At 40.6% G+C, this 25,624-nt stretch overlaps 1 protein-coding gene across 1 annotated transcript in view; it reads left to right on the top strand.

The window, feature by feature from the left end:
• Positions 1-25,624, top strand: part of KIAA0825 (KIAA0825 ortholog) — a 413,025-nt gene that overhangs the window by 201,558 nt on the left and 185,843 nt on the right. Inside the window, exons 16-18 of the mRNA XM_061622304.1 lie at positions 3,511-3,919; positions 16,659-16,818; positions 19,695-19,850. Of these exons, the coding sequence (XP_061478288.1) occupies positions 3,511-3,919; positions 16,659-16,818; positions 19,695-19,850 (725 nt within the window). The remainder of the gene's footprint in view (positions 1-3,510; positions 3,920-16,658; positions 16,819-19,694; positions 19,851-25,624) is intronic.

Genomic DNA, 25,624 nt, shown 5'->3' with positions numbered 1-25,624 from the left:
CAGCAGCCCAGGGAGCAGCAGCTGAGCGAGCCTGAGGACATGGAGAGGAAGAAAATATTGAACCAGCAAACAGCTTCGCTGTAATAAATGCCTGTCATCCTTCTGCCTCTTGAGAACTCCCCCCCCCGCTAACACCACCTCCTCTTTCTGACAGTGCAGATAATGATAATGTTTCTATTTAATTTAATTTTTGTATATTGTATTGTTTATATTGTATATTATTGTATTTTTATACCTGTGTTTATTTTTCTTGTAAGCTGCCTTGAGGGCCTTTGGCCGAAAGGCAGGATATAAATAAACTAATAATAATAATAATAATAATAATAATAGTCTCAACCTTCCAGACAACTCCATGGGTGTGTCATCATTCACATCCCCTCCAGTGGGTGCTACTGTCTTTCCAAAGTGAGATAGCGACCAGGCAGCACCGGAGATTGGCACTGTCACCAGTGGTCTGTCAGTCCCTACTATGGTGGGCACACAAACCCAATCTGTTAAAGGGCATGCCGTTCTGGGATCCCCTATGAACTCTAATCACGTCAGACACCAGCTTGATGGGCTGAGGAACCATATGTGATGGCCAATGCACACTGTCAACATAGGAATCTGCTCTTCCCATCAATCTTCTGGAACTTTGTGCGATTCATCTGACTCTAAGACACTTCGTGGAATCGAGACAGTTGGGGCGGTGCTTGTTAGAACAGACAACATGTCAGCCAAGGTTCATTTGAACCATCGGGGAGGCATGCGCTCATGCCACTTCCAGACAGAAGCATCTCTGCTGTTTCAGTGGGCAGAAACACATCTGGACTCAATCCTGGCAGAATACCTCAGAGGGAGGACAACAGTCAAGCAGACTGGCTGAGTCGGGAGAAAGTCCATCAGGGAGAATGGAAGTTTCACCCGATGGCCTTTTGGGAGATAGTGCCACGCTTCGGCAGAGTCAAAGTGAACCTCTTTGCCATACATCTCAATCACCAGGTCAAAAGGTTTTTCGCCAGTACACAACGCCAGAGGCAGAAGGAATAGATGCTCTGACATCCCAGTGGCCTCAGAGTCAGTTGTATGCTTTTCTGCCACTGCCAATTATCTCCAGGGTGATCCAAAAGATCCGAGCTGAAAGGGCAACAGTCCTTCTGGTAGCCCCTTGGTAGCCAAGGAGTCCCTGGTTTCTGGAACTCCTCAACCTATCACTTGACCTTCCATTGGAAGTTCCTCTCAGGGAAGACCTGTTGTCGCAGGGTCAGCTTCTCCACCCAGACCTAGGGTGGCTGACGCTTAATGTCTGGAAATTGAACTGCAATGTCTCCTGAGGAAGGCATTCCACCTCCGGTGGAAACAATGATGTCCTCTATATGTCCTTCCACCATTAGAATATACAAGAGTACATGGAAGGCCTTCTCCGCTTGGTCACAGAAGAAAAGGATATTTCCTAGGAAAGCAGGTATCAACGAGATTCTGTCTTTCCTCCAAGATGGCTTATCATTGGGTCTCAGACCAAACACCCTGAGATGTAAGGCTTCGGCATTATCAGCTATACGGTCCAGATCCCCAGTCAACCCACTGGGATCTCATCCCTTCCTCAAGCATTTCCTTTATGGAGCAACGTTGTCGGCACCACCTAAGATTCATCGCTACCTGACTTGGGACCTACACAAAGTGTTAATGGCCCTTCAAAAGCCTCCATTTGAACCTCTCAGTAAAGTCTCTCTTCGTCTACTGTCCTTTAAGGTCTTGTTTCTTGTGGCCATCCCGTCAGCCTGTAGAGTGTCTGAGCTGTATGCACTCTCTGTTGATAAGCAGTTCTGTGTGTTTCACAAGGATAGAGTTGTCCTCTGCACTGTTCCTTCTTTTCACCCTAAAGTACTGTCTACTTTCCTCTGTCACCAAGAGCTCGTGCTCCCCTCATTCTGCCGTAATTTGGTTCACCCTACAGAGAAAGCATGGCACTCACTGGATGTGAGAAGAGCCCGAAAAGTATATATCTCTAAAACAAAATCCATACACAAAACAGATAGCTTCTTTGTGTCCTTTCACCCAGCATCATTAGGGAATAAGGTTTCCACATCTACTCTAGCTAGGTGGATTAAAGCATGTATCACCTTGGCATACGCTTCCCTTAGGCTGGTCCGCCCAGCTAGGATAGTGGCCCAATCCACCAGGGCGGCAGCCACATCAGCAGCATTCTCCTGCAATGCTTCTCTTCTAGAGATTTGCAGAGCAGCTACATGGGCTACTCCTAATACGTGTATTAAGCATTACAAAATAAACATGTATGTGTCCACCAATGTGGCCTTTGGGAGAAGACTGCGACAGCACGTCCTCTTGACCAATAATGTTTTTTCAGCCCGGCGATATCCCACCCTACATGGGTCAGCTTTGGTATGTGCCACCTGAGATCATCTTTTCAATGCATAGGAAAAGAGACGTTTTACCGTGAAAATGGTCTTCTCTGTGCATGTCAAAAGATGATCTCAGGGCCACTCCCTAGGAGGGCTGGGCTGCCATCATTACCCCAGGATAGGCCTCTAGCAGAGAGTGCATGAGTGCTGTTTGTGTTTCTTACTATTTGTGTGATTGCTACCATGTTCTCTCATTGTTTGTGGTTTGTCATCAAGAACTGTGGCAATGAGCTACATTGCAAAATACAGCAGCGCTCTTTCTGCCTTCAACTGCTAGGTGGAGCTAGCAACCCAACTGAGATCATCTTTTGACATGCACAGAGAAGACAATTTTCATGGTAAGACCAAAAGTCTATTTTTGGTTGAACCACCAAAGTGGCAGAGTTGTATAAAGAGACAGGTATATTGTTTTGTGATATGGGCAGTTTACAACATGGTGATTGCCTCTTCTCCTTTAAATTCTCTCATGAAGTCAGTTACTCACTGAATGTAAGCAAGCCCCTTAGAGTGCATAGATTAACTCTTTATAGGCTTACAAAATATTTCTTACAAAAATCTCAGAGAGGCATCCCGTTTATCTTCACAAAAACTTTGTGAGATAGGTTAGGTTGGAAAAGATTTGTTTGGGCAATAAGTGAAATTCTTGGCAGAGCAGTACTTTGAATCCTCAGTCTAAGTCCAGTATTCTGCCTGCTTCAGCAAGATGAATATGCTGAGGCACATGATGATAGAACAATCTTGTCCATTACCCAGAAAATATAAAGTGTAAACTAGATGCTAAATGCAAACATCTGATCATATAAATAGCCAGGTCATGGGATTCTTCCACATCAAAAACGGTTGGGAATGTGTGCTAACTGACTCTCTATTGCCAATTGTTCATGTGGAGTGCCCAGTTTACACAAGATGTTATCTGCATGTTTGAGGCAATAGAGTCAAGTTCATTCTTCCACCATGCAAGAATGGTACCAGCCCTGACAAATGTGAACCACCAGGGCTATGCATCTAAGACACACCTAAAATTAGACACCAGGATTCAGTGCTCATAACTGCATTGTACAGCAAGAATGTTTAATGTTAATCATACTTTCTTTCATTTTTTTTAAAGGCTTCACGAGGCTTGCTGCTCAGGCGGTATCTATTGTAATCAACAAGTTACCTACAGTGATTGCATGTTTGCCTCCCCCAATTAAGTATTTCTTTCTTCTCTCTGAGAGAAAAATGCCAAAAAACTTAATTGAATCAAAAAAATCTGGGCTTCTTGTCTGGATCTTGATTGAAATTATGAGTCGGATATTTGAGGATGGAAACACCACAGAACTTTTAACGGGTTCAACTCTTGACAGATGGAGCAAAGAGAAACTCAGTTTGGTTTGTGTATGTTTGGAAAATATTATAGGAAAAAAGGAAAATAACCCTAAACAAGTGACACACAAAATTATACAGAACATTGAACAACAAAGGCCAAACTGGATTGAAAACCAGTTACTAAAGGCAAGAAAGCTGAGCATAGACTGGTAAGAAGACCTGTTATTTCATTCTTTTCTTTCTTTCATTCCTTTTTCTTTTTACTGTCATTTGTATATACAACATGTTTCACAATAAAATGTTTTACCGTAAAAATGTTTACTATAGCAGGTACTGAGTTCCCTCAGGGCTCTGGTTATTAGGATAAATAGAAAACAAGGGAAATTGTGTTTTTCTTATAGAAAGGTGAACTGTCATTACATATATTCTGGCAATAGATTTTGCTATGGAGATTAAATTATGGAGGATATAGCCCAATACAAAAAGCTTTTTATGGTCTTTTGTGTTTAGAAACAAACACACATATTTACTTTTTTTATGTAACTCCATATCCAGAGGGAAACTGGGTCATTTCAGAGTAGCACAAGAAAAGTACCCAGCTGCTTTTTTTGTGTGAGGAAATATCAACATTTCCAGATTTCATCTTGGTTTCCCAACTTCTATAAGTTTTTTTTAAAAAAAATTGAATGCATTTACACATTTTATAGTTCTCTGAATTATGTGTATTTTTAATTGGTAGTATGTGACAGAATTATTGCATTATTGCTAGATATTTTTATATAGCTTGTTGAATAAATTAACTTCACTAGTAACAGTAGAATTCTCTGCCTGTTTCATCCATGCTTTATAAGGGCAACCTCATACAATCTGCACAGAGCAAAATAGTACTACAATACTGAATCATCCATGGAAATGAAAATGCATTAATTCAGCACACTGATTTGTGCTCTTTTGCTGCTAGGTTTATTTGGTTGGTGGAAATCACAGCAGCATCACACAAATGCTCATTGGTATTGACCTTTATGATCTTTTTATGTGCATTTAATACTAATTTACATGCTCTAATCCAACAATTAAGATGTTAAGGCTGCAGACCGATACCATTGAGTCCAGTGAATAGAATTGCATAGGATTGTGCTGTAAGACTGGATGCCATCTATGATAGTCACACTGGAAAAATGTTATTCTCTAGGACAGTAGCATAATTCAGTTTGTATACTGCTGAAATTGGAAGGCCTGTTAAGCAACAGAAATGATATTAGTAATGTGTAAAGATCCTAAACGCCCCAATAGTACTTTTTCAGGCTATTTATTTTTATAACAGGAACATATCATGATATCAGACAGATCACATATACTGAACTTTTATATATAAATATCTTTCAGGGTCCATACTCAAAGTTTTAATAAAGGATGCTAACATTTTCCATGGTGCAGCACCTGATGTTCCAATTAAAGGTTATACACCTATGCATTCTTTAATTGTTTGCACGCTTTATTAATATTTTGAGTATTTAGCCTGACAGATATTTTGAATTATTTTACCAAGAAGCCATGAGAAATATCACCTTTTCTTTTTCTTTTTTTGTAAGGCCTTGTTCCTGAGAGGAGCTGTGCTCAGTCTTCTTCCGCTTATATATGGACTTCAGTAACTTGGAAGTGGAAGCCTGCTATGTTCATTGTAGGAATGTGAGCTATATTATTGTAGTTACAGGCTCCGATCTAGCTGAAGTTACTTGTGCTGAAGTGTTATTGAATTCAATGCAAAAAAAGTCCCAGTGATTTCATTAGCATTCAAGCACAACCATGTATTATACACTTGTGGTGGAGAAGACTTGTCATGAACACCTCAAAGACCAAGGAGAGGATTGTGATGGGTGGGGGGAAAGAAGGAGATGGAGACAGAGACAGGTGAAAGAGTAATGTTGTGCAACAGAGAGATTAAGCTCTGGTTCAAACCTTGGTAGTGGAAATTATGGCTCCTCCTCCAAAAAGCATGAGCTGGTAACTCTTTCTCAGTAAGAACCGAGAAGAGACCTGCTGCATCAGACCAAAGACCTATCTGGCCCAACACCATTTTTCCACAGTTGTCAACCAGTGCTTATGGGAAGCTCACAAGCAGAACATGAGTATAGTTGCCTTCCCCTGCTGTTGTTCCCCATCAACTGGTATGCAGAGGCATGATCCTGGAGGAGGTATACAGCTGTCATAACTAGTCAACACTGATAGCCTTATACTTCATGAATTTGTCTAATTTACTTTTAAAACCATCTAAGTCAGTGGTCATTACCAAGACAAGGAGAGAGACTGGGCTCCTGATGGGAGGAAGGGCAGGATATAAGTCAAATAATAATAGATGTGGAAGGTTCTGCCACAGTCCAGAGACTGGAGAGAATGCACAGGTATATACAAACCCAATTTGGATGCTGATGTCTAATGTAGATCTGAATTAAACATATTTCATCTAAATGCGGTAAAATTAAGCTGGAAAATAAAAATGTGTATTAAGGCTATCATATATAATAATACTTATTCATGTCTTAACCATGCTTATTCAGCAAAAAAAACTCAATACATGTGCACAAGAGAGAGATAGTGATGTAGACTTGACTACACTTGAAGTTTGCAGATGCTCAAAAAATCTTTAGAAAACAAAACCCTACAGGGCCAACCCCACCCTCAACAGCCTGTTAATAACTCAATGACATGGAATATTGAAAGGCTAGGAAGGAGGGAAAAAGTGATATCAGGTGGGAGGAGATAATAGAATGAAGTGGCTGAAACAGGAGAGAAGAGAAACATAGATATGGAAAAGTTTTTTTAAAAAAAATTGTGTCATTGACGGTTTTCTAATAAGGGGAACAGCTACAGCATGGTGAGACTGCAGAATATCTGTCCAGGGAGTGAGTATTTGACCATCTGTGTGCTTTTGTAGACTCCCTGGGCTGCTGTTTCTTAGGCAGCTGAAGTCCCCTATAAGTGCTGGAAGGACTGGATCCTGCCTTTTTCCCTGACTGAGACCAGAGAGGAAGAAGCACCTGCCCTTGCAGTTTTTTGCATCAGTGCCCTAGCTGGGTTAGGTGGCATAAAAGCCTGGCACTTTCTGGTACCAGACTTGCCTCAGTGGGGTTGGCACCAAAGGGATGGCACCAAAAGGTACTGTATCTTGGGGAACACCTTTGGGAGTCCTCTACCCCCCTTTTAGTTTAATTACAACCAGGAAGAGACTGGACGGTAGAGAGGGCATGGGGTGTGTGTGTTTCCTGCACAGGGTGAGAGACTATGCAATAAATTGTATGACATGAGAAGCTTGCCTAATGCTGTCAGGATGAGAACCTGTACTTGGCAGAGGGCTGGCCGTCTGAAGGTGTGAAACAGGGTGGGAATGCATGTCCTTTTGCATGGCAGAGACTGGATGGGTCTTTCTTGTGTGGTTTTAGTAAAACTGATCTGGGATACCTTCTGGATACTTGACTGTAATAGATTGTTGTCAGTGGGCCGGTGTTTATATCGTATGCCTAGGACGAGCTGTTTGGGGAGAGAGGAACATGGGTGATGTCTCCTCAGTTTCAGTGATCATGGGTAGATGGAGACAAGGCCATAAGTTAGCATGAAAGGTGACAATGAGGCTATTTATGCCTTGTTCCTTGCTCCTACCCCTCTCATGACCAGGTTCCAGGTTACTTGTCTGCTGTGTCCACCAGTCTGTGTATGCTGCTGTTTAAAGCCAGATTGGTACACAATGAGGCCTCATTCATCCATGATTTGATCATGGATGAGGATGCTGATCTGGCATGTATTACTAAGATCTGGGTAGATGAGCTGCGGGAGTTGATGTGACAAAGGTGTGCCTACCCAGTACCTGGTGCAGCATCAGCACAAGCTTCAGGTTGCTGTGTCCGTATGATGTATATCTCCACTGCCAGGAAACCCCTCTACTTTGGAGCTAGCTGCAAGGACTTGCACCTGGTGTCTGGCCAAGAAGACAATAAACCAGGGTTGCTGCTGGTGTACCTCCACTCTGTTGTCCAGCAACTTCTCTGACTCAGTTGGCAGAGGCAGTCTGGGTGTGGTGCTGGAGGCATCCAGAGTTCTGGCTCAGGATTTAATGGCCTTCATGCTGACCATAAGGGTGTCTTAAGTTGTTATTGGTCTGACAGTTAGAGAAGAGCATACCCTTGACTTGGTCTTTGCTCCAGATGGAGGAAGGGGGTCTGGAAATAGTGGAATGGATATCACCCAGTTGACATGATTGAACCATTTCCTGTTGGACATTTGGCTCCACCCCTCCACCCCCACAGTGATTGTGGATCAATTTGGAAGGTCTGCCTTGAGAGACTAATAGGACCCAGTGAATTCCTTAATTTTCTGGGGAGTTTTCCAGTGGACAGAGCAGGCAATCCTGTTGAAACTCTTCTTGTGCTGTGGAATAGTGAGACACACAAGGCTGTTGCACAGTCACCCCTGAGTTTCCTCTTTGGAGTTTATTTAGCATGTAAGTGTGCCAGAGACCTAAGGGCAATGAAACAGGCTAAAGTGCTGGTGGTGAAAGACATTCTGTGAAGCAGACCAAACACAAGTGAGAGCACATAATTGTGTCTACTATGTGGCAGCGAGGGTGATTAAGAAGGCCCATTTCTCTGCCTCCATTGCATCCTCAAGTAGCGTTCCAATGGAGCTTTTTTGTATAGTTCCAGGTCTGTTAACATCTACTCCAGGGAAGCCTACTGCAATGTATTTGTAAGGCACTTTGAGCAAATACCTGCTCACATCTTTAGAAATCTTGATGCACACTGCAATCTTTATGCACTAATCTTGATCCACTGCAGTCCAACATAATGACTACTGCAACATCATGAGATCAGTTTCAACTAATGCTTCTTGTTGAAGTCAACAAAGTGCTTACAACGATGTGAACTTAAATTAAAAAGGGGGAAAAAACCAACCTAAACAAGCCTGGAAGAATCCAGTTGGGCTAGATGATTTATCTATATAAACATTACATCCAGTTTTATTATGCTTGAAAATCAGTCACAAGACATAATGAAAAACTTCCTTATATGTCAGTGCAATTCTTTGTGCTAAGTCTTTCAAATACATATAAGTTTAATATAAGCTAGCATTCATAAAACCTTCCATAAAACAATAATTTAAAACAATAAAATGTCTTTGTGCCGAACAAATCCCAAATGCGTTTTAACCTATTCAGGTCTTCCTCAGTGGGAACTGTAAGTTTTTATCAGCTAAGGCTCTTGTGCCCCTTTGGCATTCCAGGATCATGTAAACAATAAGTGCGACCTACAGACAATGTAAAGAACAAGTGTGGCCAACTATAGTTCAACGTTATACATATAAAAAGTATAAAAGGTATAGATAAGTCCCCCTTATACACAGAACACTCACTCACCTACACCTTTTCTATACAGATGTATACCTTGTGTAGTCAATTGAGACTGGAAAATAAATATTAAGGATCTAAAGTAAATTGTAAAAGAATACAGTTACAATGTATCACAATCAAATTTAAATTGTCTCTTCAAGGAGGCATGTTTCGAGGAGGAATGATGTAATAGTAATGGGGGACTTGAATTATCCCGATATCTGTTGGGAGACAAATTCTGCCAAACACAGTCCCTCCAAGAAATTTCTGACGTGTTGGAGACAACTCTCTCCTACAGAAAGTGGAGGAAGCAACCAGAGGATCAGCTATCCTGGATTTGATTCTAACCAATAGAAATGATTTGGTGGATCAAGTGGCAGTTACGGAAATTCTGGGAGAAAGTGATCACAACAGACTTGAATTCTTGATTTTAACAGAAGCAAAAGCTGAGAGTAGCCATACATGCACCCTGGACTTCAGGAAAGCTGATTTTAATAAACTCAGAACAATTGTAAGTATGGTCCCATGGCAAGTGACTCTAATGAGAAAAGGAGTCCAAGATGGGTGGGAGTTTCTAAAAAAGGAAATTCTAAAAGCGCAATGGCAAGCAGTTCCAACAAGAAAAAGGGGGGGGAAACAGCAGAAGAAGCCAATGTGGCTTCACAAAAAGCTTAGAGATGACCTGAAAACAAAATATACAGGAAACATACAGGAAGTGGAAAGAAGGCCCGGCCACAAAGGAAAAGTATAGACAAGTATCACGGAATTGCAGGGATGGCGTCAGGAAGGCTAAAGCTGAGAATGAGCTGAGGTTAGTAAGAGATGCTAAAAGCAACAAAAGCTTTCTTCAGGTACGTCCATAGTAAAAGACAGAGAAAAGAAATGGTGGTGCAGCTACTCAATGAGGATGGCAAAATGATAACAGATGACAAAGAAAAGGCAGAAGTGCTCAATTCCTACTTTGGCTCAGTCTTCTCCTTAAAAAGGGTCTATGACCCTCCCAGGAAACATGAAGTAGATGGGACAGGATTTGAACTTGAGATTGATAGACAAACAGTCAAGGAATACCTAATCACTTTGAACGAGTTCAAATCGGCATGGCCTGATAAACTGCATCCTAGAGTATTGAAGGAACTGGCTGAAGAACTCTCAGAACCGCTGTCTATTATCTTTGCAAAATCGTGGAGGACTGGTGAAGTGGAGGAGAGCTAATGTTGTCCCTATCTTCAAAAAGGGCAAAAAGGAGGAACCAGGGAACTACAGACCAGTCAGCCTAACATCAATCCGTGGAAAAACTCTGGATCAGATTATAAAGCAGTCAGTCTGTAAGCACCTTGAAAACAATGCAGTGATTACTAGAAGCCAGCATGGATTTATGAAGAACAAATCCTTCCAGACTAAACATATCTTGTTTTTTGATCGGTAACCTCCCTTGCAGACTGTGGGAATGCTGTGGGCATAATATATCTCGACTTCAGCAAAGCTTTTGACAAAGTGCCCCATGATATTCTGATTAGCAAGCTAGCTAAATGTGGGCTGGATGGAACAACTATCAGGTGGATCCACAGTTGGCTCCAGAATCGTACTCAAAGAGTGCTTATCAATGGTTCCTTCTCAAACTGGGCAGAAGTAACAAGTGGGATACCACAGGGCTCGGTTCTGGGCCCAGGGCTCGGTTCTGGGCCCAGTGCTCTTCAACATTTTTATTAATGACTTGGATGAGGAGGTACAGAACATGCTTATCAAATTTGCAGATGATACAAAATTGGGGGCACAGCTAATACCATGGAAGACAGAAACAAAATTCAAAGGGAGCTTAATAGGCTGGAACATTCCACTGAAAACAACAGAATGAATTTCAACAGGGATAAATGCAAAGTTCTAAACCTAGGAAAAAGAAACCAAATGCAGTTATCAGATGGGGGATACTTGGCTCAGTAATACGATATGTGAGAAGGATCTTGGAATTGTCATTGATTACAAGCTGAATATGAGCCAACAGTGTGGTGTGGCTGCAAAAAAAGGCAAATGCTATATTAGGCTGCATTAACAGAAGCATAGTTCCCAAATTGCATGAAGTATTAGTTCCCCTCTATTCTTCACTGGTTAGGCCTCATCTTGAGTACTGCGTCCATTTCTGGTCTCCGCACTTCAAGAAGGATGCAGACAAAGTGGAACAGATTCAGAGGAGGGCAACAAGGATGATCAAGGGACTGGAAACCAAGCCCTATGAGGAGAGACTGAAAGAAGTGGGCATGTTTAGCCTGGAGAAGAGAAGACTGAGGGGAGATATGATAGCACTCTTTAAGTACATGAAAGGTTGCCACACAGAGGAGGGCTGGGATCTCTTTTTGATCGTCCCAGAGTGCAGGACACGGAATAATGGGCTCAAGTTGCAGGAAGCCAGATTTCGACTGAACATCAGGAAAAACTTCCTAACTGTTAAAGCCATACGACAATGGAACCAATTACCTAGAGAGGTAGTGGGCTGTCCAACACTGGAGGCATTCAAGAGGCAGCTGGGCAGCCATCTGTTGGGAATGCTTTGATTTGGATTCCTGCATTGAGCTGGGGGTTGGACTTGATGGCCTTATAGGCTCCTTCAAACTCTACTGTTCTGTGATTCTATAATTCTCAGAATACCATGTTATCAGAAGATGTGTTCCACATAATGTCGGAATCAAGTTTAGTGTTGTGGCAGCTACCTTTTGGAACTCCCTCCCATTTCAAACCAGATGTGCACTGTATTGTCTTTTCAGTTTCTGTTGAAGACTTTCCTCTATCAACACACTTCTAAGTGAAGATTTTTATTCCAGTTGGTATCTGTACTGTATTTGAAGTTGCTTTATATATGTTTTATTGTATTGTGAAATCACTTGAAGATCCTTCATACGAAGCAATTCATAAGTGAAATAAATAATAGTCAAATAACTGGGACATGACCTATCAAGGGTAGCTATCAAGACAATGACCATTGTTTATTAAATTAAAGTTTATTAAACCATGGTTTGATTGTCCGAATACTGCCCAGTGACTTACTTATAACTTGTTTACTGCCAACCAACCTGATCTGATGATTTGTTGTTGAAACCTTGGTTTGTTTTAACGATGGCTTGGTGTTATGTACAAACCGGGCACCTTTCCTTAACCATGGTTTGTTTGGCCATCCCACCCCACCCCAGATATTCACCAAGCTATAAAGCCATGAGGCAAGAGCAGCTGAAAGCAAATCAAGCTTTGATTAACTCTTGGTTTGCTAACAAACCACAGCTTAGTGTAACGTGAACAAAGCTATTGTCTGAACCAATCCATTGACACTTCCTAGTTCACACTGAGAAATTATTTTTAAATGTCCCTAGTGATAGAACTAAGAGGAGCACATGGGCATTGTGATGGCCACACCCAGCCACTGGGTTCCTAGTCGCCTGGGGAAGGGAAGTCCAACCACAAGAGAGTGTACCTCTCTCTTTGTATCCTCCCACTCACCATTAAGAGCTTATTGCCACCAAATGAGGGTGATGTGATTATAAGCTGCCCCTTATTAATCAGCCTAATGATAATAATATTGCCCTTCCTTGGGTCTCTCTGAAGCCTCTTGTGTTGGCGTGGTATAATGGCCTCAGGTGTGGATGGTGGCGATAAAGAGTTTTATGAACAAATGAAGAATTTACCAAGAAAAAATGTGGAGTTTAAGCCAAGCAAAAATTATAGAGAAAGAAATGCAATGCTTAAAAATGCCACTGCATGTGACACAGAACAAATTACAGGAAACCCAGAATATCCAATACAGAACAAATTAGAGAAAAGTCAGTATGTTCCACATTGGAGCAAAAATACATTAAAAGTGGTTAAATGCAATCCCATTGCCTTAATCTAAACAGTCCCTAGACTCACCATGCCTTCAGTAGGCTTACATGCACATGAGTAGCCCTTTGTTCCTTGAGGCTTTCCTTGCAGGCTTAGCAACCTTCTGTCTGTCTCCCATGCATCTTATCACAATGAGAATCCATCTTGTTCTACCTAGTTCCAGAATAATGGAATCCTTAATAAATATTCTCTCTGTCAATCATATGTCCCACTCCAGTAGGCAACAGGATGTCATGAATGGTCCAGACTGGGATGTGACTTTCCACATATAGGCAATGGCAGATACACACTGCCTTGATAGTTGTGTCCCCAGGCCAGGTCATATGATCAGTCAGACCAGGTAATTTGAGCTGGTTTAACCTTATAACTTCCTAAACAAACAGACAAGTACAAACATGCATGCTTATATTATACCCTTATATGTTAGCAATCCAGGACAGCAAAGTCTAATTCATTTACAGGCATTAATGGAGAAATCAGTGAGTGGAGTGGCTGGAAACCTGAACAGAAGTACTCATACTGTGACATTTTGTTGTAGAGCCCAACTTGTCTAAGGAAGGTATCCATAAGTGATGATTTTATTTACTAAATGTATGTCCATAATGGAGAGCCAGTGTGGTGTAGTGGTTAAGGTGTTGGACTGCGACCTGGGAGACCAGGGTTTGAATCCCCACACAGCCATGAAGCTCACTGGGTGACCTTGGGCCAGTCACTGCCTCTCAGCCTCAGAGGAAGGCAATAGTAAACCACCTCTGAATATCATTTACCATGAAAACCCTATTCATAGGGTCGCTATAAGTCAGAATCGACTTGAAGGCAGTACATCATCATAATGTCCATAATGTTTCTAAAATAAAGTGGCAAACTTTGATTCTTTTCCTGCACAAATCTTGAACCAGTGGTAGTTTACTTTCTGTAGAACTAGTCACTGATTAAAATGAATAACCATGAGTGAGTGAGTGAGTGAGAGAGAGAGAGAGAGAGAGAGAGTATATATATATGTGCATATATGTATATATATATAAATTCTACCTGTTACATTTATTATACCAGACAGTGTTTACTTTTGAAGACCGAACAACTTGGATGCAGGCTGAATAATTTAATAGAGTAAGGAAATGGTATTCCTGTTGAACATTGTTTCAGTTCATATCATGTACATTATCTTAGCTGAATAAAATATTGCAGCTGATGAACACAGATATAATTTTGTCTTTATGCAAACAGTGAAAAGAAAAGCCAATGAGAAAAGTGGCAGCTGTAGTCATTGCCTGTCTTGTATATTGCCTAACAGCGCTACTATTCATTAAAATAACCTTCAGTTTGTTGTTAACACCCAAGCTATAAACAGTCAACTAAGGTTCTGGAGAACACACAGCCCCAAAAGTAAAGAAATGTCTGTCTTTGCAAAGTAATTTGTTGAGTTGAAGATTATTATTTTTCATCATGGTGACCCTGAGTTGCCTGACTGGGTGCATATAAAGATTAAGATAAATGCAGTTATTCCTTGGCTGAGGTCTGCCTCTTTCAGGGCACATTCTCCCTAATGACATGATTGATAGGCAGTCCCAAATCCAGAGAGGAACTCATTAATCATAGCACTCACTGAATCCAATCATCTGCTTCACCTGCACAGTGATGGACAGGAAAGGATACAATTTGGGTGCTGACACTGATACACTCCTTTGTCAGAGGGCCTCAACTTTTTCAATGTCATCCTCTAAACAGTTTGACATAAAATTCAGTTGTACCACTATACACCTTCAAAAGAATAAGCTAGCTTTACAATTTGCTAAGATTGTAAATATGCTTTTCTGGAATAGTTCAGATAAAATAAATAACAGCATTTACTGGTATTATTATTCAGCCAAAAACAGATTGCAGCTTTTAGTATTTTCACATTGTTTCCTGTCTAGCAAATTTTGAACTTCCATTTTGAATCTATACTATTTCTAATGTTTAGGAGGTGCGTAGCATTTCAGTGACCACATCAATAATTCTGCTGGAACAAACGTAATATTGGCACACTTTAAATAATTAATTGCAGTTTATTGCTAAAATCTACACAGTGCAATCTGCTACATCAGGCGTGAGGAAACTTCTTCAGCCTAATGGCTGCATTCCTTCATGGGCAACCTCCTGGGGCCACATGCCAGTGCTAGGTGGGACCAGAGGCAAAAAGGGTGGAACAATGGATGTGACTCTTACCTTTGTACAGTAGACTACATCCTAGCCATGGGAAGATCTTAGATTTCTACATACACATATCTCTCCATATTCTATCCAGATAAGCAAAATGCATTATCACATTCCAGCTAAGCAAAAGCACTCAAGGAGAGTACTGAGCAGGACTAATGAGGAGTGTGACTTGGTGAGGGGCATGGTTGAGAGAGGGAGGGAGGGCCAGGCAGAGAGGCCTGGAGGGTTACATTTGGTCCCTGGACGTGACGTTCCACCTCTCTTATACACCTCTATTCAAAAGTAAGTCCTATGGAGTTCATGGGAATTTACTCCTGGATAAGTGTATATAATTGCAGTCTTCAGCTCAGTCTTGCATACGTTTACATGAGAGTAAGTCCCATTGAACTCACTGGGACTTACTTCTAAGTAGAGATATATAGGATTGCACATTTTAGTTGTAACAGTAAACAATTAACTTGCTTTTCATTCAGAATGTTACACTGTAGGCTCTACGATGTTTACCATAAAGTTTGTAACGTGCATGTGCATCCTGTCAGTTTCAGGAGTTTCTAGCGTACCGAAGAAGGTGGTTTGTCAAAAAAGTTGAATAATATAGTAAAAAAATCAGATCATACTGCAATAAAATATTAATATTAAAAGGGAAATATTTGAATAAACTTCAGCCTTGCAAGTAAAAAATGAAGAGAGTGCAAGATTCTGATTCTCTGCCCCCCATCACCACAAAGCAACTAGTGATGTAAAATTACCCATAAGTAACCCATCAGAAAGCTTGGAAGATACAGGCTTTCTAACTTGCAGTTAGTATAATGGTTGCTTGTGTTGCATTTTAATTAGAATTTAAAATTTGTAGTGAGCAGTGAGATGTTGCCGAAGAACGAATATAATTTTTAAAAATCAGTACGATTTTTGGTAAAAACAACTGATAACTTTCAGTTTATGATTATTTTTGGTAAAAACAATTGAAAACTTTCAGTTCAGTTATGATTATGTTTATCTTGTTTTAGAGAGCCAGTGTGGTGTAGTGGTTAAGGTGTTGGAGTATGACCTTGGAGACCAGGGTTTGAATCCCCACATAGCCATGAAGTTCACTGGGTGACCTTGGGCCAGTCACTGCCTCTCAGCCTCATGAAAACCCTATTCATAGGGTCGCCATAAGTCGGAATCGACTTGAAGGCAGTACATTTACTTTTTTTTTATCTTGTTTTAAAAATAAAACGTTAAGTTTTCTGTGGATTAAGACAGTGTTTCAGAACAGCATCAATAGGGAAATAGTCATATAAATAAAAGAGGGCAGAAAAGAAATTATCAGCAATGAAAAGATATTTACTCTTTTCTGTTTAACTACACAAGGATCCTTACAGAAACATGTTTTTGTGGTTTTAGCTATTGCGGTTTAGATCTGTGTATATGACTATTTTACCGTTCTGGATTAATATTTTGAGTTTTGGTAATATTCAGCACTTACTATTTATGATACTTATGCTCCCTTTTTTCACTAGTACTGTTACTGCAGCTGAAGATAGCAGAAGCTTAGAAGAGGAAGCTATTGAGCTTGAATTGACTGAGCAGAAAATAAACATGATGGTCCTGGATATCTGCCACAAACCAGGTGGCAGTGAATACCTGAGGCAAATTTATCACATCATCCAGCTCAATGAGGTAGGGAAACGGCCTTTTTTACCGAGCAATTAGGTGTGTAGTGGCCTGAGGCAGCGTCTGCTGGCAGCTAAGGGTTAGTCAAGGAGGTGATAATGCTTTATAAAGTCAATACCTAACTCAATATTGCACTGTGTTAGACTTCAGTGTAGGCTTTTCTGCATTTATTTGGAAAAGGTTACTTTGGGGGAAATTATATGCCTTTTATTTATATACTTGAAGTCTGGCATGCTTCATTGATTTGTTTCTGAGTTATATTTGATAGGAGACAGGGATATGTTAGTAGTTAACATTTTAGAAAATTAATAGTGTGTATTATTATTACTATTATAACTGTGTTGTTTATTTTGTGGTAAATAGAATTAAAAGTAATAACCAAATTTCTTTACAAAAAGAAAAGTAAAACATAAATTTGTACATGCAGAATACGTTAAAACATTTTTACAGTAAAAGCCCTATTTTAAACTACCAACTTGTAATCAGTGACGATTATTTTACCAATGTAATAGCACAAAAGTTAGCAATGTAGAAATTGTATCTGCAGGACTGATGGCAGATAAAGCTGCTTCTCTTATTTGCCTTTTGATGCAGTTTTCTTTGTTTACTATCATGTTTATATCAACCTTCATTTTCTTAACCCAACACTAAGAAAACCATACATATAGCAAATCCTGTCAATACTTGCAGTTACAGATTAACTCTTTCTGGAGCATCAGATTCATATCCATAATTTTACAATTAAACAATGGAAATTTGCCAGCTTTAGATTGTTTGCTTCAGTTCTAGTCTTTTAGGACCCTAATGGCCAGCAAAGGTTTAAACGTGGAACATGAATTAATCAAAATAATTCTCATATTGTGAATTACATATCAACTTACCATGTCCAATTTTAGTTTGGAGGATATAGGCAGAATAAAAGCACAGGCTGACATGAAAGTGCTCTTGCGTTCAGGTCCTGCTTCCTGTAGGCATCTGATTGGCCACTGTGAGAACAGGATGCTAGACTAGGTGGGTCATTGGCTTGATCCATCAATCTCTTCTTAATGTTCATATGGTATTATGACTTCTTGCAACCAGTTCATTCATCAACAGATGGTTCTGCATCCCACACAGTGGTAGATAAATTAGTTCTTTTCAGAGTAGGGGTCTTCACAGCTTGCAAATTATGAGGTCTTGGCCATCTTTTCTTCATATAGACAGAGGAATTGTGAGTTAGTGGCACGGGCAGTAACAATTCTTTTCATCTTAGCAAAATTACATCTACCTATTTGATTTACAATAGTGCCTCTCATCTTCACCAACATTATTGGGTGTTCCATGCTATGCCACTGCTTTAGATATAATTGCTTATATCATTGTAATTAAAGTGGAATCTCATGCCATGAAAGTGGAGCTGAGGTTTGTTATTTATTTATTTGATTCTTTACCTCTCCTTCACCATAAGGTTCCAGGGTGGGTTACAACAATTTAAAAATACAATATTAAAATCCATTAAAACAAATCATAGTCAAGAAAAAGGAACAAGTCCTAAAAACATACATGTCAGTTGTCAAAGGCCAGGGTAAAGAGATGCATCTTCAGCATATGATAAAAGCTATATGATGAAGGTGCCAGGTACACCTCTGTCGGGAAGGAATTCCACAGCTTAGAGCTGCCTTCCCCAACCAGTGTGCCTCCAGATGTTGTTGGACCACAATTCCCATCTTTCCTGACCATTGGCAATGCTGGCTGAGGCTGATGGGAGTTGTGGTCCAACAACATCTGGAGGCACTGGTTGGGAAAGGCTGGCTTAGAGGCTGCTACAGGGAATGCTCTCTTCTGGGCTACCACCATTCAAACTTCTATGATGGTAGAACTAACAAGAAGGCCCCCTCTGCCGATCTTAGCACCCAAGAGGGTCTGTAGGGAAAGAGTTAAACTTTCAGATATTTGGAGCCTAAATTGTTAGGGCTTTAAACACTAGCTTGAGCACCTTGAATTGGACCCAGAAATGAACTGGTGACCAGTTCCCTAAAATTGTCAAAATACGCAGATGTATATTTGTTTACTGCACAAAAAAGTACCATGGCAAGCATCAGGATTACCTTCCCATGCTATGATTTCAGTTGCAAGTATCATGTGGGAATATTCTTGTGGATTCTAATTGGAATTTGAAAAATAGCCTTTGGGATTTTCTATTCCTTAATCTTTTATTTTTGTGTAAGGTCTGTAATGCTCACTGCTGTACTCTTCTTTTTTCTGTTGTTCCAGCAGAAGAAGACATACTCCTCAGCAATCCTTCAGTTGTAAATGTTATCACACCAAGATTCAGTGGTGCAAACTATTTGCACTTGCTTAGAGATGACTTTGGGTTCATAATGCTTATTTCTCATAAATAATATACATTTCTTCCTAGCTATTGTTTCCAGGGAAGTGTAAAGCAACAGAAAATTCTATTTGAATGTTACTTCAGTGCGCATACTGAAAAATAGTAAAATACTGTGGTCTCTCAAAAGCATATCAATTGAACCACTATATGTTTAGTTTGAATTTTGAAATGGATCTCTTTGAAATATGTAATATTTTAAGAGTAGAAGAACCTGCATTATTTAAATCTATATCTTGAATACTGTGTGAAACATATGTGATGTAACATATGGGATAAGTAGCCTTACTTTCAAACACTATTCGGGGTTACCAACCTTTTGGAGTCAGGGAGCACTTTTGGAATTTTGAGAACCATTAACAAAATAGTTGCCATAGGGGTGTGGCGCAACACAAAATGGCTTCCATGGTATGTGTGGCATAACACAAAATTACTGCCACATCTAAAAGAGTAGAAAAAAGAAACAGATAGAAAATGAATGTGATTTATATTCATCTTGGTTTCTTTTTTAAAGGAATATTTGAATGAACAGCTATCTTATGAAGAATCTTCTGGAAAAAACAGTGCAAGCATTAGATCTTTAAATGTGAAATTGAGAAGCAAAGAACAGCATCCTGGTTTTGATCCTTTCCATGTGCACTACTTGTATTGCACTAATGTGTTAGAAAAGGTTAGTGATTATTTGAGCTGCATGATGTTGAAGTAATTACTACCAAGAAAAATGATAGCCCTGTTGTTGTGATAAAAATATGCTAGCTAACTGATAAGATCTAATAAGCTACACTTCCCAAATATGCTACTCTCCCCCAGTATATATGCTCACTCCCACCAACCAGTGAGCTCTGCTTCTGGCTGCAACACACCTCTCTAGTCCTGACTACTTTGGACAGAAAAAAAACCCTTCAGTCTAGTTTCCTGATCATTCTGTCTTCAACAACCATCCTAAATTACCCACTTTCTCTCACTATAATTCTTCTGAAATCTTTCTTGGTCCCAGACTAATTACTCACATTATACAGTAGACTTGGAGCTTTTCTTTTTTTTAACAGTTGGGTTTGTTTGTTTGTTTGTTGGAAATAAATGCATAATGGTTTTTCATCTTATATGCAGCATTCACAATCAAGCACTACACATCTATTGCAGGGATATTGCATTTTCCAAGAGCAGCATTTGTGCCTCAGAAAATGTGCTAGCCCTTTCATTGCTGTTTTGTGGAATTCAGTTGTGCAAATATCACAATCACCCAATAGATATTTATAATGGTTCTAGAGATGAGTGATGACCCTTCATGCCTGCATCATTTGATGAAGCAGTTATTTAAGCTATTTCCAGACTTGCTATTTTGCAGGTGAGATTCAAATTCAGGTTGCAGAATTAAAGTGGATTGGTGCTCTTATGCAATAAAATACTTCCAAAAAAACCTGTACCATGAACATTTTGCAGGAAGGAAAGTTATGGGAAAATGCACTGGCAAGTGTGTGATGATTGATTGGTGTGATGTCCTATAACCTCCCTGCAAATAAATCAGAATGAATGCTCAATAAACAATAGATATCATATCACTTCCCTGTAAACTTTGTGTAAACAAATCAGGATGAATACTGAATAAATAGATAATCTGGAAGCGACCTTAGTTTCTTTTAATTGTATTTTTTGTTTGTTTTTGGAGACTCTGTGCTTTCCATCTTCTGAACTGCAGCAGAAAGGATAAGACTATCCTTCATTCTTCTAGCAGGAAAAAACATTTCCCCATTTTCCTACAGATATTGAAAACATGAAAATTGTTGCACAAAGCCTAAATTGTAGTCCAGGAACTCTTGCAGTGATTGTGCAGAAGACTCTTAGGTTAAATGTTTTTATATGTTAGTGCAATGGTTTAATACTATAAGATGCATTTGTGTTTTCATATCTTTTTATGAGTTAAAAACGTGGGGTTTCATCCAGTTGCTCTGATACATTTACAGACTCCAAGGTACAGAGGAATGTTCACAAAAAAGGACTGCAAGTTTGATGCAGTGTACCTACAGCCAGCATTGTTCATATGAATGTGATTGTCAGATTTAGCACCAGAGGGAACCATGGACAACAGAGGCTCCCAGTGCTTCCAAAATTGCCCCACTGAGTCAAATTCAAAGAACAACTACATAACCTGCTTGGTGTTATGCAGGCCAAAGTCTGTTGCTGCTGGTGTTCCTGAAAGCAAAGGTTTATGTCTCCTGGACAGCACCTACTAAGAAGCATGCACCTACCCAAAACACTGCCTGCTGCCCAGCAGTACAAAAGCCCACAGCACTACAAAGGCCATGTTGGAAATGAAATAATGATCAGGATTTACATCAGAACAGTGATCACAGGGGGAACCATCAATTCCAGGGCTCACATTCAGGGCTGGCACCGAAGGGTGGCCAGGTCAGGCCCTGGCTGAGGGCCCCTGCGGCCCAGAGGGGCCCCTCCTTAGGGTGTGGAGGTAGCGCTCCCCTTCTGTGATCCTCAGCAGGGTCGACTCCTGACCCTGCCACAGGTCACAGAAACAGAGCTCCTAGCCCCTGCCCCTACAGACTGTGCAGGCCTGCGGTGCCCACCCGCTCCACCTAACTCTCTTCCCTTTTTGTGAATGCCCAATGAAGATGGCACTGGAGGTATCAGCCCCTTAGAGAAGCCTCTTCCACCATTTTGGTTGATGGCAGTGACCTGCGCGCCCAGTGAATAGGGCATTCACAGAAAGAGAGAAGAGGTAGGTGGAGCGGTCCCACACGGTCTGTAGGGGGGGCTGAGGGCAGGGAGCCCAGCAATACGTGGAGCTAGCCCAGCTCACGTTCTTTAGATTCTCTGCCAGAAGATGCGGTGAGAGTCCTAGTGAACTATGTTTGACTGTCTGTAGCCAACTTATCATAGATAAGCTTTATTAACAAGGAGTCTGACTTCTAGGCAGTGACATCATGTGGTGGACCTGGATCACACATACCTTATGCAATGAGTCTCTTGACATTTTATTTCTTTTTTTATTTGTATTGTATGCAATGGTCTATGGCTATAAAAAGCAAATATTTATTGTAACACCACTAGAGAAGATGCTGCAACATCTCTGATTGGTGTCTGGCCTTGTGCCAAATGGCACGGGATTGAGAAGCTAGTCTGCCCTGGAAGAACACAATTCTGTTTCTGGATGGTAGCAGGCACTTACTCAAGGAGAGGTTAGTAGGTCCCAAGTAGCTTCAGTCCATAGGATTAGGTGAGGAAATAGACTGCTGCAGCAGCACACTGTTGTGGGGGCAACCTTGCCATACTGGATATCTGCCTGTTACCATAGGATTTCTCCATTGTGCAGGTAATGTGGATATCAATGTTATCTGAGTTTTTTGCATCAAGGAGGTTGAACTAGAGCGTAACTGTAGTCAGTACAACCTGCCATGCCCCTCAACCAGAAAGTGTGTGCTGAGAAGGAGCTAGAACTTAGATCTGGACCCAAGGGATATTCCAGCAGGTCCTTCTATTAATCCCCCCCAAGGATCTATAGAACAGAGAATTGCTGCTATATGCCTCTGTAGACAGACCCCACTCACAAATGGAGGATGATCTAATTGTTCTGGTGTGTAGTTACAGCAAGCATTTGGGAAACAAGCCAACAAGAGGGGAATGTGGCATTATGCATGCATTTTGGCTCCCACAGCTTGTGTGAGATGGATGTGGATGGTGGTGTGGGTAAGACACCCCACGGGCTGCGATCTGTCTATTACTTCATTCTAGAGTCACTCCTGCAGAGCTCCTGGCTTCAGTCAACCTACCTTGCAGATAATCCGCTTCTACTGTGACCAAGAACATTATTTTCAGCCATCAGGATAAAAATTTCAGTTGTTAGGACTAAACAACTCAGTATTTGTATTGTTGTATGCCACCCCAATCTCTAAGCAGTGAGAGATCTCCAGGGATCCCTGCGCTTGCCCAGGGTTTGGTTTCCTTGGAAAGAAGGTCAGCGGAGACTGTGGTGTCTTTATGAAATGGTTTATTTATTTACACACATTCCAACCTGAGCTTAAGATGGAGGGGGTTCAAAGCATCAGCAGTCCAATAGATCTTGCTTTTCCATCAGGCTTGTAGGAGGCATCCTAAAGTCATAGTGCAAGGAGCCAGCCTCTCTGCATGTCTCCAGTTCCTAGCCTTTTCTCCAGCTCACTAAAAACACAAGCCTCTCTTTTGGCTTCAGCAGGGAGGGGTGTCCTGAAGAGTTTCAGGAACAACAGGATCTCCCTGGCCCAGTTAATGGGCACTTGATAGACCCATTAGCTCATCTGGCCTCTCTATTAGACTAACAAAAGAGACTCGTCTGATCAGCAGAGCAGGTTTCTCACCTCCAGGTTTGTTGTTGTTATGTGCCTTCAAGTCGATTACGAGTTATGGCAACCCTATGAATCAGTGACCTCCAGTAGCATCTGTTGTGAACCACCCTGTTCAGATCTTGTAAGTTCAGGTCTGTGGCTTCCTTTATGGAATCAATCCATCTCTTGTTTGGCCTTCCTCTTTTTCTACTCCCTTCTGTTTTTCCCAGCATTATTGTCTTTTCTAGTGAATCATGTCTTCTCATGATGTGTCCAAAGTATGATAACCTCAGTTTCATCATTTTAGCTTCTAATGATAGTTCTGGTTTAATTTGTTCTAACACCCAACTATTTGTCTTTTTTGCAGTCCATGGTATGCGCAAAGCTCTCCTCCAACACCACATTTCAAAGGAGTTGATTTTTCCCTTATCTGCTTTTTTCACTGTCCAGGTTTCACATCCATACATAGAGATTGAGAATACCATGGTTTGAATGATCCTGACCTTAGTGTTCAGTGATACATCTTTGCATTTGAGGACCTTTTCTAGTTCTCTCATAGCTGTCCTCCCCAGTCCTAGCTTTCTAATTTCTTGACTATTGTCTCCATTTTGATTAATGACTGTGCCAAGTTATTGATAATCTGTGACAAGTTCAATGTCCTCATTGTCAACTGTAAAGTTACATAAATCTTCTGTTGTCATTACTTTAGTCTTCTTGACATACAGCTGTAGTCCTGCTTTTGTGCTTTCCTCTTTAACTTTCAACAGCATTCATTTCAAACCATTACTGGCTTCTGCTAGTAGTATGGTATCATCTGCATATCTTAAATTATTGGTATTTATTATTGATATCCAATTTTTACACTTCCTTCATCTTGGGCCAATCCCGCTTTCTGTATGATATGTTCTGCATATAGATTAAACAAATAGGGTGATAAAACACATCCCTGTCTCGCACCCTTTCTGATTGGGAACCAGTCAGTTTCTCCATATTCTGTCCTTACAGTAGCCTCTTGTCCAGAATATAGGTTGCTCATCAGGACAATCAGATACTGTGGCACCCCTATTTCCTTTAAAGCATTCCATACACCTCCAGGTGCAGGGTTCCAAATCAAAGGCTGGAAGGGGACTCATAGAAATCATCTATCTCAATCCCCAAACCCATAACAGTATGTTTGGTTTGTGAGATTCTTCCTTCTGTTACAGAAGACAAATATTAAAATATCTCAGAGGACTGTTGAAAAAGTATCCTTAAATTTTAGTGGCCAGTTGTAACTGTTTTAAGAAATAACAAATTAAAATGCATGAGAAACAGATAAAAATCAGTATAAATATTAGAACATAATTAACGACTCTATTAATTGTGCGCTTTTCTGGCATAATAGGGATTCTATGCTATTGTTTCAAAGTGGGGGGGGGACACCCAATTCAGCCTTCTGAAGAATTCTAATGATTTCAAATACTTTTATTTTTTTAAAAAATATCTGTACCTTGTAGTTAATTATTTGAAATAAATCAGTAAGAGTTTTCCCTCTTAAGATACCCTGAAATGTGTGTTCCTGTTACTTCTTCACAGGAAATAAATATATCTGCTTTCTTGTGTAGTGTTTCAGTAACCCCAATCTAGAAATCCTCACTTTCACTAATGAGATACATACACCCTGCTGGGTGTCAGGCTAAGCAGATGGTCAATGTTCTTAGCATTGTCAAAACTAATTGTCCATTGCATCAAACAAGTGATCAGCATTGTAAAAGCTGGTAGCACCCATGATGATCGGTGCTGCGTGCAGAACCCTGAACCAGTAAGAAATTTTGCACACATAGTCTTAGATGCTGGATATGGATCTCCACTCTATGCAATACAATTTAAAATGCCAAAGGATTTAGAAGAAAATTAGGAGGCCCAGGAATCTACTTGTACATACAGGCACCTTACATGCTGAAGTATCTGACAACCTTATCTTAGCTGCTCTACAGCACCACCAGGGAGGTGGGCAGAAGATGTACAGTAGCCTTTACCTGAATAGATCAGGTGTGCTGAGGAGCCAGTAAGATCCCATCTGGATTTATATAACCGCTGACTTCCTTGGCTCTGAATAGCTTGCCACTAAATGCAGACTAGGGATAGG

Source organism: Rhineura floridana, chromosome 1 (genome assembly GCF_030035675.1).
Source record: "Rhineura floridana isolate rRhiFlo1 chromosome 1, rRhiFlo1.hap2, whole genome shotgun sequence".
Taxonomy (NCBI): domain Eukaryota; kingdom Metazoa; phylum Chordata; class Lepidosauria; order Squamata; family Rhineuridae; genus Rhineura; species Rhineura floridana.
Note: the sequence above shows the minus strand (reverse complement) of the source record. Positions and strands in the feature narration are given on the sequence as shown.